This window comes from Canis lupus, chromosome 9 (assembly GCF_003254725.2).
Source record: "Canis lupus dingo isolate Sandy chromosome 9, ASM325472v2, whole genome shotgun sequence".
Taxonomy (NCBI): domain Eukaryota; kingdom Metazoa; phylum Chordata; class Mammalia; order Carnivora; family Canidae; genus Canis; species Canis lupus.
The window spans coordinates 42,128,620-42,143,018 of NC_064251.1; the positions used below are offsets into that span (position 1 = coordinate 42,128,620).

Sequence of the window (14,399 nt, forward strand, 5' to 3'; positions counted from 1 at the left end):
ACAACAGCCCTGGCCAAATCTGACCTACTGCTTTTTTTATTTGAAAGATTTTATTTATGAGGGGGAGAGAGAGAGAGAGAGAGAGAGAGAGGGAGAGAGAGGGCCCAAGTGGGGGGAGGGAGAGAGGGAGTGATAGAGGGGATCTCAAGCCGACTCCCTCTGAGCATCCTTTGCAGGGCTCTATCTCAAAATCCTGAGATCAGGACCTGAGCAAAATCAAGAGTCAGCTGCTTAACTGACTGGTCCACCCAGGAACCCGTATTTTTATTTTTAAATAGCTTTAAAAAGGTGCTAAGAATATTTTGTGACACAGGAAAATTATGTGAAGTTCACATCTGTATCCATAAGGTTTTATATGCACAGGGTCACGCTCATTTACCTCCGACGAGGCAAGAGAGACGGGAGGCCCACCTAGCTCCCAAGTTTTACCACTTGCCCCCTTACAGGAAAAGCTTGCTAACACCCAGCTTGCTCTTCTGGCCAGATTGCTGTACCTCTGCTGGTCATCGTCCTGGCTCCCTCGTTGGACTGCGACCTTCTGGGTGGTGAGCTCTTGCCTGACCCTGTGAGCGGGGTGCCTGGTTCACAGTGACCTTCTGAGACGCCTGCCGCTTCAAGGACCCTCCTTTGCTAGGGAGGTACGGCAGCGACGATTTAAGAGACACCTGAGGGACGCCCGGGTGGCTCAGCAGTTTGGCACCTGCCTTAGGCGTCCAGGGCCTGATCCTGGAGACCTGGGATCGAGTCCTACATCGGGCTCCCTGCATGGAGCCTGCTTCTCCCTCTGCCTATGTCTCTGCTCTCTCTTCTCTGTGTCTCTCATGAATAAATAAACAAAATCTTAAAAAAAAAAAAAAAAAAGCCATCTGAGTTTAAATACCTGCGGTTTAAATACCTCCCCCCTCTGTGTTTCCTGCTCCGTGAAATGGAGACGCAAGGGGGGCTGGTAGTGAGGCCTGAACGAGAGAAGATGCGGGCAGCGCTCCGCGGGGCGTAGTTACGGATCTTTCCCTGCCCCCGAGCGTGTCTGGAAGAGAAGCCCCGCACTCACGCGCTGCGCGGGAGCAAGGCCACGGCCGCGCGGGCTCGGCGAGGTCGGCGCTAGGACCCGGAGGCGGCTCGCGCCAGGAGCGGGCGCGGCTGTCAATCAGGCGGCCGTGGGGCGGGGTGGGGCGGTGCTTCCGCCTGCGCGTGGTCGCGCCGGCCCCGCTCGCCGGCGCCCGGGGCAGTGGGGAAGCCGCGCCCGCAGCCGCCGGCCGCGCGGCCGGACGAGGGGGCGATGGAGCTGGAGCCCGAGCTGCTGCTGCAGGAGGCCCGGGAGAGCGTGGAGGCGGCGCAGAGCTACCGGCGGGAGCTGGGCCAGAGGCTGCAGGGGCTGCGGGAGGCGCGGAGGCAGGTCGGAGGGCCGCGCCCGGCGGCGGGGCGGAGGGCTAGGAGGGCTAGGAGGGCTCCGAGGGGCCGGGGCGCCCGGGCTTCCCAAGGGACGAGGGAGGGGACCCGAAGGGGCCCGGGGACCCAGCGGGCGGGGCGGGGGAGGAGTCTCAAGGGGAAGAGACAGGTTTGGGGGCTCCAGGGAGAGGGTGAGGGGCGCCCCCTAAACCGCGCGGGGCGGTGATGGGGCTGGGGTGGAGGTGGGGAGAGCGAGGGAGCAGAGCAAACAGCCAGGGCCTCACCCGGGGCGCTGAGCACTGCGGGGAGGTGGAGGAGGTGGGGGTTCTTCGCGGAGACCTGCCCTTAGAGGGCCTGCATGGGATATTGTAAGGGGAGGACTAGAGGCAGACGCAGGGCAATTGAGAAGCAGCAGAGTTAACACCAAATGAATGGGATTAATGCTTGAAAGTCGTACTTCGTGGTCCCATGTAATCTTGAGTGCATTAAAAAAAAAAAAAAAAAACATTTAACCCTATTCTAGATGTTTTAGAATTTGAAGTTGGAGCTGTGTCGGAAGGGCAAAAGAAGGAAATTGAAATACTCTTCAGCGCACATTTGAGAATACAAAAGTGTAGGGAAATGGAAAAACAGATTTAAAGAAAGGAGTGCTATAAAGTTATAAAGCTAACTATACTTTCAAGTGACAGCATTATCTGTTCTATGGGGACATGGTTATCAAAGGTAAAGGAACACCCCGGAACATATACAGAGGGAAGATAGAACCCACTGCCGATGTGCAATAAGACAGATAATCCTCAAGCAACTATTAATACAGGGGCTTCATGAAGTCTCTTTGAGTAGGGTTCCACCTGAGTGGAATCGTTTGAGCACGAATCCATCATTTGAGTGAATGGGATTTTTCTATATATCACAACCTTTTTTTTTTTTTTTTTTGATTTTCTCTTTATAATCTCTACATCCCATGTAGGGCTCGAACTCCAAACCCGAGATCAAAAATTGCATGTTCTTCCAACTAAGCCAGCCAGGCACCGGCACTTGGTCTATATTGTCATTCTAGTAACTCCCATGCTGCACAGAATCTGAAAATGTAGAACTGATAGAATAGTGTTGTGAAAACAGTGCCTTTGGATATTTTCATCATTAAGAATTCTTGGCATGTTCTAGGGTTTTTTGTTGTTGTTGTTGTTGTAGTTGTTCTAGGTTTTATGTATTTTGAAAACCTTGTAGAGCTCCTCTAGGCCAGGCACTATTTAGTAGCAAACTGGGAGCAAAATCCAATTCGGTGAATGCTTTTCATGGCCTTCCAGTGTATTCATCTTGATTTCCATTTGAAAACCTCTGCATTATTCTTTCTGCTGTTTTGAAATAGAGGTTCTAAACTAGGACATTGTTTCAGAAGAGATTAAAGTATCTCTTATTCTATGACTAATGTTTCAGCCGGATAAGATATCTTGTGTATGAGCAGGACTTTTATTTAACTGCATCTGCAACTAAGAAGCAGTAAAGTTGACACTAAATGAATGAGTTTAGCACCTGGGAGTAGTACTTACTAATTTCTTGTGTAATTTTGAATTCACTTTATGTAAACACAGGACATACTTTCCTATGAGTTAGTGTAGTTCAGTATGGGGTTTTGTTTTGTTTTTGAGGCCCATTGTCTCAGGCTTGAGACAGAAAACACCAAGAGAACATCCATCACAGTTAGGTCCCCGATGATACTGCCTCCTGACTAGACTAATAGTGTAGTTTTCTTTTGTGAACTGAAATGTGTTTTGTGCCAGTGCCAGTTACAAGGCACCTCCCCTCAAAGCTAATTCTAGTGGATTGTATACGATTGGGTTTGTAGAATAAGTCCTTTGTCAACTTGGATTTTAAGGAAGATCTGTGTTACAAAAATGTTATCAAAATAAGCAGCCGCTTTTGTGTAGTGGTTAGGATATTTTTAGGGTTCCAGTCATTTGCAGAATAGCTACATAAAATTTGACTTTATAGTCAGAGACTGCATGGGGGAAGGATGAGCAGAAAGGAGAGATGCTCCCCTTTGTGTATATTTTTTATTTGCTGATTTTATTTCCTTTTGGCATGTGATTTTTTTATTCATACATAATTTACATACCATAAAATTCATGCCTTAAAATGTGCAATTCAGCATTTTTTAGCATATTTACAAAATTGTGCAACCTTCACTACTAATTACAGAACGTTTTTCATCACCCCAAAAAGAAATCCCGTACACATTAGCCGTCACTCCCTCTGCCCCTGACAACCACTAAATGACTTTCTCTCTTTGGATTTGCCTAAATTCTGAACATTTTGTATACATGGAGTCATACAATATGTGGCTCCCTTGAGACTGGCTTCTTTGACTTAGCATCTTTTCAAGGTTCATCCATGTGGTGACATGTATCAGTACTTCAGTCCTTTTTATGGTTGAATAATATTTGTTGCATGGATAAACCACATTTTATTTATACATTCATCAATTGATAACCAATTGGATTACTTTCACTTTTTGGCTATTTTGAATAGTGTTGCTGGGAACATTCATGTACAAGTTTTTATGTGGCTATGTTGTCAGTTCTTTTGGTATATATACTTAGGATTTGCAGGGTTGTATGGTAACTCATTGTTTAACCCTTTTGAGCACTCAGCATACTTCTTGTCTTTGCTTTTGTTTCTTACCCTTGAAAAATCTCTCATGAAATTTGTCTCATGTTAAACCATGTCTATGGGAATCTAGAAGGAAGAAGAATAAAAATGTTTTATGTTATTCTGTCAAAAACAACTGCCAGCATGTAGTAGTTTCTTCTCTTGTGGTTAAGTTTAGGCCCTGCCCTCTGTCTTTACAAAAAAGGAAGTTCTGCGTAGGAATGCAAGGGTAGTCTATAACTCCTACTGTGTAAATAAGTTAAAGGCTAGAGAGATACATTCATTGTCTTCAGGAAATCAGATAATGTTTACAGCCAGTCTGGCCTAAATGGTGTTGAAATAATTAAGAATAGTTCTCTATAGTTCCGGAATCCTTGGTATTAAGATGTAAATACCAAGGAAATTAACACCCTCCTTAAATACTCATTTGTTTATTCATCCAATAAATGTTTACTGGATGGGTCAGAGATACTTCTAGGTCTTAGAAATACCATGGTGAGGGAAATAGACCAGTGCTTTCATGGATTTATTCTTCCCTTTGTTTGTGGGTCATTGGCTACTACTACTCCTAAAAACAAAACAGATAGGAAAAACCTAAATCTTGTGTATTCATTTTTAGATTTCACTTCCATTGTGTTTTCATTACTTGTTTATTTTTACAGGGTTGGCTTTCCTGCTCTTTTTAAGTAGAGATAGCTGATAAAGATGTCACATAGTGATGTCAACTGGCCAGTCAGACTTGCCTCACTGAGTGACATTACCTTGATGACATTGCCATTGCCTGGGGCCTAATCCTTAAATTTTGCAGATCCAGAAACTCCATTTTGTACATTATCAAAGGGGGATTAGTTTGAGGTACTGGAGGTGCCTAAAGTGAGAAATACCAATGTTCTAGTCTGTGTACAGTTATAATTCACACCAGAAAATGAATGTGTTGGCCTTCATGTGCCTTTTAGAGTGAATCAGTGTCTCTTGGGGGCATTGATGAGAGCAAGCAAGTCTCCTGTCTTTCAGAGTAAAGGGCCAGATCCTGTTACCTAATTAAGATACTATTTGGTGAGGAGCCTCCCTCCATCTGGCCAGTGGTGTCCTTTTGATCCTTGCTACCACAAATGTGGTCTGTGACCTGAGAGCTTGTGAAGAATGTAAGAATCAGGCCAGACCTACTAAATCATAATCTGTACTTGAATAAGATAGTCAAGTGTGATACGTATGCACATTAAAAATTGAGGCACACTGCCTTAGTGTATACCATTACCATTTTGTCAGCTCTACTGATTTCTATAGTTTAACCATAAATGTGTTACTAAAAATTGCTGTCATTTATCCTCAAGATTAAAACATTGAGAGGCTGGTTCAGTTGGTAGAGCATGCAATCTTGATGTTGTGGTTGTGAGTTTAAGCCCAGGGTTAGAACTAGAGCCTCCTTTAAACAAAAACAGGGGCAGCCTGGGTGGCTCAGTGGTTGAGCGCCGCCTTCAGCCCAGGGCCTGATCCTGGGGAGTCCCATGTCGGGCTCCCTGTGTGGAGCCTGCTTCTCCCTCTGCCTGTGTCTCTCATGAATAAAAAAAAAAAAAAAAAAAGTCTCAAAAAAATAGTTTGAAATATCATGTTTGTTAGATAATTATATGATACACAAATGACTAATTGATAATCTCAAGCTAGTGCTTATCCTAACATATCATAACATCTGTAATGTGACCATTTGTCTATATAGTATTTTGTTTTCAATTTTTTAATAGTTGATTTCAGACAATTTTTTGAAGATTTAACTAGCAATCTTGATATTCTTAATATATGATATCATGTATCCTATAGATCATTATTCCCACAGGATTTGAAAACATATCATACTAGTTAAAGACTGAGACAGATCTAGTAGTCAGTGGGGGGAAAAAGTTATTTCAGAAAGCCAGGCAGGAAGTCTTAGTAGCTCAGCAAAGAAAAAAGAGCTATTATTGCTTCTCTTATCTCCCACTTCCCCTTCTGTTACCCATTTTCAAAACAGTCCAAAAATCTGTCTGAAAATGATGTTACTGCAGTAGTACTTTTTGTAGTGTCCTAAGAAAAGGTTAAATCTAGAGCTGGGGAAAAACCAAGAACAGATGAAATAATTTTAAAATAACCTATAATTCTACTACTTACTGACAACGACTGTTAACATTTGGTGTATCCTTCCAGACATATTATTTTGCAAAACTGAGGGACTACTGTATATGCAATGTCATAACCATATTTTTTCTTTTGTTTAGTATTATATGGAGCATTTAGTAACTTACAGAGCATTTGTTGGTGGTAAGCTGAGATATATTGATTTAGGTATGCCGAAATACTGGAAGCAATGCTCTAGAAACAAAACTAAATAATCAATAGCCAAGACAAGGGGAAGAAAAAGCTGCACATAATATTTGTGTGCAGAGGACCACATGTTTACATTGGCTCTACAATAATCTTTTCTCAAGTCTTTTAACAAATGTCTTTAAACATGGCGCTCTGAAAGCTGCCTGTTGAGTCCAAAACTCACTTGAAATATAAAAGATATAGATGAGAATTAAAACATGCATTCTGAATCAGTAATATGAAAATCAGTGACGTGTGGTTTTTTTTTTTTTTTTTTTTTAGATTTTATTTATTTATTCATGAGAGACACAGAGAGGCAGAGACACAGGCAGAGGGAGAAGCAGGCTCCATGCAGGGAGCCCGATGTGGGACTCCAACCCTGGGTCTCCAGGATCACTCACTGGGCCGAAGGCGGCGCCAAACTGCTGAGCCACGGGGCTGCCCAAAATCAGTGATGTTAATTAAAAAGTGTGTGGATGTCACAGAGGTACCAGGTTTTCTCTGTGTAGATATTTTTTTCATTGTAATTATAGTATACATATAATTTTGATAGAGAAAAACTATTATTACTATAAATCTGGTGAATCACATGGTAATTTATGATCTAAAACGTCAAACAAACCACTTATGTTTGCAATTATTTTACTTTGTTAGCATTTGCTCCTATTAGCCATGAGACCTTGAGTAGCTTCTCTTTTTTGATCCTCTCTTGCCTTATCTATACGGTAAAGGTAAGGATAGTATCTGCTTTGCTTGACTAATGTGAGAATTAAGATGAGAAATGTGGGGCACCTGGGTGACTCAGTCTATTGTGTCTGCCTTCCTCTCAGGTCATGATCCTGGAGTCTTGGGGTCAAGCTGAGTTAGGCCCTGCTCAGTGGGAAGTTTGCTTCTCCTCTTCCTCTGCCCCTCCCCCCACTTGTGTTTTCTCTTTCAAATAAATACAATCTTCAAAAAAGAAAAATAATAGGATGAGAAATGTATTCAAAATGCTTAGTACCATGCCTGACATACAAAGCACTTAATAAATATTAGCCATAATAATATTAATTTTATATAATTAGTATAATATATAATTACATATTATTGTATTATAATAAAACCAATAATTATTACTGTTATTCAGGATGACATCTACTTCTCCAAATGGTAACTTATTCTTTAAATTTCTCCTACTGTCTTTCCCAGAAGAATGTCCTTTTTAAGCTCAGATGGCAGTTTGTGGCTATGCCACTTATGTAAGAACTTAATACATTTTATTGTAGTTACGTTTGCAGGCAACTATCTCTTCTACCAGAATGACAGTTTTTTGAGGTTAGGCCCAAGCTTTCTTCATCTTTATAACCCCAGCTACTGGCATATACTAGACCTCAGTAAATATAGAATAAGTGCCCTTATGAATGTTGTGGGTGTAACTTTGTAGGCATTCTTTTTAGATTGTTTGTGGTCTTGATTATATGCACCCTATTCGTTAATGCAGATAATCAAGAATTAAACTTTCATTTTATCATATGGTTTGATTATTTGTTACCACATAATAAACTGTACCAAAGCGTTATTACTAAAAAGCACTCTTATTTGCTTATTATTCTGGGCCTTGACTGGGGCTTGGTTAGGCAGTTCTGATTTTGCTTGCAACACTCATGTAATTGCAATCAGATGGCAGCTAAGGCTGGAATGTTCAAGAAAGAATGTTCACTTACCTGTTTGGAGACTTAGTGACAGCTGAACTCAGTTGGAATGCTGGCATGGCGGGGCCTGGATGCCAGATTCCCTCCCATCCTCACACCCTTCCCACTCATCTCCTACTTCCACTCTCCAGAAAGGTAGCCAGACATCTTACGTGGTGGGCCAGGACCCTCAAAAGTGTAAATTAAAAAGTGTTAAATGTTTACACTTTTTTACACTTTTTACAAAAGTGTAAAAGCAGTACTTGCTAGGTTTTCTGAAGGCTGAGACCCAGAACTGCCACAGCATCTGTTCCACTTAGCAACTATGCACTTGTGCCTGCAAGTGCTCCTCACAGCCCAACTATATTCTTGGGAGAGGACTGCACAATGATAGAGTATCAGGACATATGGTTCATGGTTCACTGGGGACCACTAATGTATCAGACTACCAAATCATATGATAAAGATTTTCTTTCTGAATGTCTTCAAATGGGCATTATTAAAAAAAAAAAAAAAAAAAAAAAAAAAAGCCTAACCGTAAGAAAGGCAAGAAGCAAATGTAGCAGCACTTATAGGTTCATAAATGAGTCATACAATTCAAATTTTCTGTTACTTTACTAGCTTCCTGATGTGGGCATGTTTATCTCTCTCTCCAGTATGTTACTCATCTACAGATGCTTTCTTCATAGGGTTGTGGTAGCATTTAAATGAGACCACGGGTATAAATAGCTGGCACCCGTGTTTGGTAGGTGCTTGGTAGTAGGTGTTTGGTAGATGACAGCTATTGCTGTATTTTTATTGCCATCATCATCATCATTATCTTCAGTGACCAATGTCCTGGTGTCAGTGTGAAGACAAGTAGCTAATGCAGTACATTTCACACAAACTGAGAAGAAACATTTTAGTTAGGTTTTTCTATTTCAGTTGACTACTTTGTATATTTACTTTGTCTTTTATTTTTTATCATTGTGTTCTCGTTAGCATTTAAAGCCAGTGTCTAGGGGCTGGGTGGCTCAGTGGTTGAGTGTCTGTCTTCGACTCAGGTCTTGATCCTGGGGTCCTGGAATGGAGTCCCACATCAGGCTCCCCACAGGGAGCCTGCTTCTCCCTCTGTGTCTCGAATGAATGAATGAATGAATGAATGAATGAATGAACGAACGAACAAGCCAGTGTATAGGGGTGCCTGGGTAACTCCAGTTGGTTAAGCGTCTGCCTTCTGCTCAGATCATGATCTTGGAGTCCTGTTTTGAGCCCTGTGTTGGGCTCTCTGCTCAGTGGGGAGCCTACTGTCTCTCCTGCTGCTGCTCCCCCTGCTTGTGCTTGCTCACTCTCTCTCTCAAATAAATAAATAAAATATTTTAAAAAATAGTTTTAGTTTCTTATTACCAATTGGGAAAATCAATTCTTAAACTTGGAGGATAAAAATTATTTTCTTCTATAAAGTCAAAAAAATGCATGTTTTACAGGAGATAGAGGAGAGTCTGGTTAATTTCCTAAAATTTGCTATTATATTATATTGTATTGATATAGGAACTGTCTAGCCACTGAAGACTACAGATGTTTTAAGTCAAATTCTACATAGGTTTTATGACTTTTTTAGTAGCTAAACTCTTTATGACTTTTTTAGTAGCTACTGTTTTTAGTAGCTAACTCTGGAGGACAGTATGTCAGGCACTGTTGTCTTGAAAGGGTATGAAGTATATGTTTACTAGGCTTTTTTTTGTAAGCCTTAGTATTGATGTGTAAAACTTGTTTACTTTTTGGCATTTTATGAACTCACTCTCCTTTTACAACTTTTAAAATACAGTTGCTTAGGGATTAGATTAAACTGCAGTAGAGGTAAGGTCTTTTTTTTTTTTTTAAGATTTATTTATTTGAGAGAACGAGAGGGAGAGCACAAGTGAGGGCAGTGGGGAGGGGCAAAGGGGGAGAGAGAAAGAGAGAGAGAGTCCCAGGTGACTGCACTGAGTGCGGAGCCTGATGCAGGGCTCAATCTCACAATCCTGAGGTCATGACTTGAGCTGAAATAAGAGTCAGAAGCCCAACTGACTGTGCCACTGAGGTGCCCCAGTAAGTAAGTTTTAAAAGTTCACTACAATAGAGGTTTTAGTGGAAAACTGGTTTGAATATTATTATTATTATTATTATTATTATTATTATTTTTTTTTTTTTTTTTAATTTATGATAGTCACACACAGAGAGAGAGAGAGAGAGAGAGAGAGGCAGAGACACAGGCAGAGGGAGAAACAGGCTCCATGCACCGGAAGCCCGATGCGGGACTCGATCCCCGGTCCCCAGGATTGCGCCCTGGGCCAAAGGCAGGCGCTAAACCGCTGCACCACCCAGGGATCCCTGGTTTGAATATTATTATTATTATTTTTAACTTTTATTTATTTATGATAGTCACAGAGAGAGAGAGAGAGAGAGAGGCAGAGACACAGGCAGAGGGAGAAGCAGGCTCCATGCACCGGGAGCCCAACATGGGATTCGATCCTGGGTCTCCAGGATCGCGCCCTGGGCCAAAGGCAGGCGCCAAACCGCTGCGCCACCCAGGGATCCCTGGTTTGAATATTATTAATCAGCATAAGCAGTGTATATGACAGTTTCCTTTTTGAGACCTTGAGTTGTATATCATTTGTATTCTACATAAATCTACTTTGTTACTAATGATCGCAGTTGTTTTGCCCTAGATTGGCTAGGTAGCATTAGGGCTGTGCAGTTGTCTACTGCAGGATTCTTTTTTTTTTTTTTTTTTAAGATTTTATTTATTTATTCATGAGAAACAGAGAGAGAGAGGCAAAGACACAGGCAGAGGGAGAAGCAGGCTCCTTGCAGGGAGCCCGACATAGGACTGGATCCCATGTCTCCAGGATCAGGCCCTGGACTGAAGGCGTCGCTAAACTGCTGAGCCACCTGGGCTGCCCAACTGCAGGATTCTTGATGCAAGGATAAGAAATATAAGTTATAGCAGGAAGTGTTTGCAGTCAGTACATAATTGATAGGTTTGCCTGGGAACTCCTGAAAATGGGAAAAGTGGAATCAGACTGTTTCTGGTACTGTGAAGCCTTGAGAAAGTTATTTGACTTTTTTGTTTCACCCTCTTCAATGTAGACAGTAGAGACCCACCTCCAGGAGTCATTGTAAAGTTAGTGAGCTGACAGTGAACACATAGACCATGGTACCACATCAAATAAGAAGAAACCACTCAGCATTGAAGTCCGCATGATTTAGTTTCATAAAGCCAAGCAAATGAAACAGCAGTGGTTGGTATTCAATGAACAAAAGGGACTACGTTTACACTGGAAATGTAGGAGGTGGATTTGGAAATGTAGTCTCCCCTCCGCTGGCCCTCTCACTGCTTTATGTTCACATACTTCCTTTTTTTTTTTCCCTGAGGTTCTGAAACAAAAACAAAACATAGCTGATCTCTGAAACTGTTGAAGGAGCTTTTGAATTCTTTCTAAAGAGGAAACTGACTTTACCTAACCAATGCACTTCCTGTGTGTGCCGTATCCGTTAGAGTGAGACACGACCTCATTGGTATACTTCTCAACTGCAGAATTTCCTCTTGGTGGTGGGAGTGTGAACTGTATTACAGTGCTTTGACATGTTCTCTTCATTTATTTTGGTATCTGTAAGGTCTATCATAATTTACCTGGGGGTCTTGTTTAAAATGTAGGTTCTGGGTGCCTGAGTGGCTCAGTCGGTTAAGCGTCTGCCTTCAGTTATGGTCATGAACCCAGGGTCCTGGGATTGAGCCCCCCGCTGAGCAGGGAGCCCGTTTCTCTCTCTCCCTCTGTAGCTCCCCTTCCTTGTGCTCTCTTGCTCTGTCACATACTTACATAAATATCTTTAAAAAAGGGGCAGCCTGGGTGGCTCAGAGGTTTATTTATTTTTTTTTTAAATATTTTTTTTTCTTTATTTATTTATGATAGTCACACACACAGAGAGAGAGAGAGAGAGAGAGGCAGAGGGAGAAGCAGGCTCCATGCACCGGGAGCCCGACGTGGGATTCGATCCCGGGTCTCCAGGATCGCGCCCTGGGCCAAAGGCAGGCGCCAAACCGCTGCGCCACCCAGGGATCCCTGGCTCAGAGGTTTAGTGCAGTCTTCAGCCCAGGGCCTGATCCTGGAGACCCAGAATCAAGTCCCACATCAGGCTCCCTGCGTGGAACCTGCTTTTCCCTCTGCTTGTGTCTCCCGCTCCCCCCCCCCATGTCTCTCATGAATAAATAAATAAAATCTTAAAAAAAATCTTTAAAAAAATAAATAATATGTAGGTTCTGATTCAGTAGTCCTGGGTGAACCTAACAATCTGCATTTCTCTCTTTTTTTTTTTTTTAAGATTTTATTTATTTATTCATGAGATAGAGAGAGAGAGAGGCAGAGACACAGGCAGAGGGAGAAGCAGGCTCTGTGCAAGGAGCCCGATGTGGACTCGATCCCGGGACTCCATGATTACGCCCTGGGCCAAAAGCAGGTGCCAATCCCCTAAGCCACTCAGGGATCCCCACAATCTGTATTTCTAACAATATTCTGGGTGATGTATCAAAATCATAAAGCATTCTCTCCCTGTTTTTTTTTTTTTTAAGATTTTATTTATTTATTCATGAAAGACACAGAGAGAAAGAGAGAGGGAGAGAGAGAGAGGCAGAGACATAGGCACAGGGAGAAGCAGGCTCCATACAGGGAGCCTGACGTGGGACTTGATCCTGAGTCTCCAGGATCATGCCCTGGGCTGAAGGCAGAGCTGAACCACTGAGCCACCTGGGATGCCCTCTCTCTGTTTGTTTGTTTTTTTTTTTCCCAAAGATTTTATTTATTTATTCATGAGACAGACAGAGAGAGTGAGAGGGGGGTAGAGACAGGCAGGGGGAGAAGCAGGCTCCATGTGGGAGCCCGACATGGGACTCGATCCCGGATCTCCAGGATCAGGCCCTGGGCTGAAAGCGGTGCTAAACGGTGAGCCACCCGGGCTGCCCTCTCCCTGGTTTTTTAAAAAAGGTTTTAAAAACGTACACAATTAACTTCATTTTTATTCAACAACATTTACTTGCCAGGTGCTGTGTATGTTAGGGCCTAATTTTTAAGGACCCCATAGGTGAGTAATGAACCTAAACATTTTGAGTACAGCCCCCAACCCTTTTCTTTTTAAATTTTGTCTGGGGTTTATTTCATAGAAGTACCCTAGTAATTATATAGAGACTAGTTCATTAAACTTATATTAGGGTCTCTCTTTTTCGCTCTGATTTAAGGAATTCCTTCATTTACTACACACACACTATTATAACTTATCGTCAAAAGGAGAAAAAATTATTTCCATGATCCTCTCACTTCTTTTTTTTTAAGATTTTATTTATTTATCCGGGGGGGGGAGGGGCACACAGGCAGAGGGAGAAGCAGGCTCCATGCAGGGAGCCCAATGTGGTACTTGATCCTGGGTCTCCAGGGATCACGCCCCGGGCTAAAGGTGGCACTAAACCACTGAGTCATCCATGCTACCTGATCCTGTCACTTCAGCCAAACTGTTTCCTTTTTTTCCCCTCTGTATTTCTTTGTACTCCTTGAGCATAGACCTCTTTTGTTTTTATATGATTGTGAACATTTCTGGAAAACAATTTTGTATTCTGCTTTTTAACTTTAGTATTAGAGGGATCCTGGGGCGGCCCCGGGTGGCTCAGTGGTTTAGTGCTGCCTTCAGCCCAGGGTGTGATCCTGGAGACTTGAGATCGAGTCCCACGTCAGGCGCCCTGCATGGAGCCTGCTTCTCCCTCTGCCTGTGTCTCTGCCTCTCTCTCTCTCTCTCTCATGAATTAATTAATTACATCTTTTAAAAAAAAGTATTAGAGGGATCCTGGATGGCTTAGCAGTTGAGCATCTGCCTTTGGCTCAGAGCGTGATCCTGGGCCCAGGGATCGAGTCCCACATTGGGCTCCCTGTGAGGAGCCTGCTTCTCTCTCTGCCTATGTCTCTGCCTCTCTCTCTCTGTATTTCTCATGAATAAATAAATAATATCTTTAAAAAATAAATTTAGTATTAGAGAATAAATAGAAAAATTTCTAAATTTCTCTGTTAACTGTTAAAGTTCTGTGCTTTGTGGATCCTCTTGGACTTCAAGCACTCTTAGATAAAGTTAGCAAAAGGGTTAGAGTAGTAAATGTGATGTGTCATTATGAAACTAATATGACAATATCTACAAAGTAAAGTATGTGTTTATTTTGATTCAACTTTTTGGCTTTTGTTAGAATTTTCCTGTTAAGTGAGAGTGAATTATATGTTTATATTCTTTAAAAAAAAAAAAGTTGTATCTGTGTAGACAACTGGTTTGTTTTCAAAATATGTGTGACCT

General features: G+C 42.3%; 1 protein-coding gene across 1 annotated transcript in view; it reads left to right on the forward strand.

The window, feature by feature from the left end:
* Positions 1–1,183: 1,183 nt before the first annotated feature.
* Positions 1,184–14,399, forward strand: part of CRLF3 (cytokine receptor like factor 3) — a 45,744-nt gene continuing 32,528 nt past the window's right edge. The window contains exon 1 of the mRNA XM_025476480.3: positions 1,184–1,396. Coding sequence (XP_025332265.1) covers positions 1,280–1,396 — 117 coding nt within the window. The 5' untranslated portion in view covers positions 1,184–1,279. The remainder of the gene's footprint in view (positions 1,397–14,399) is intronic.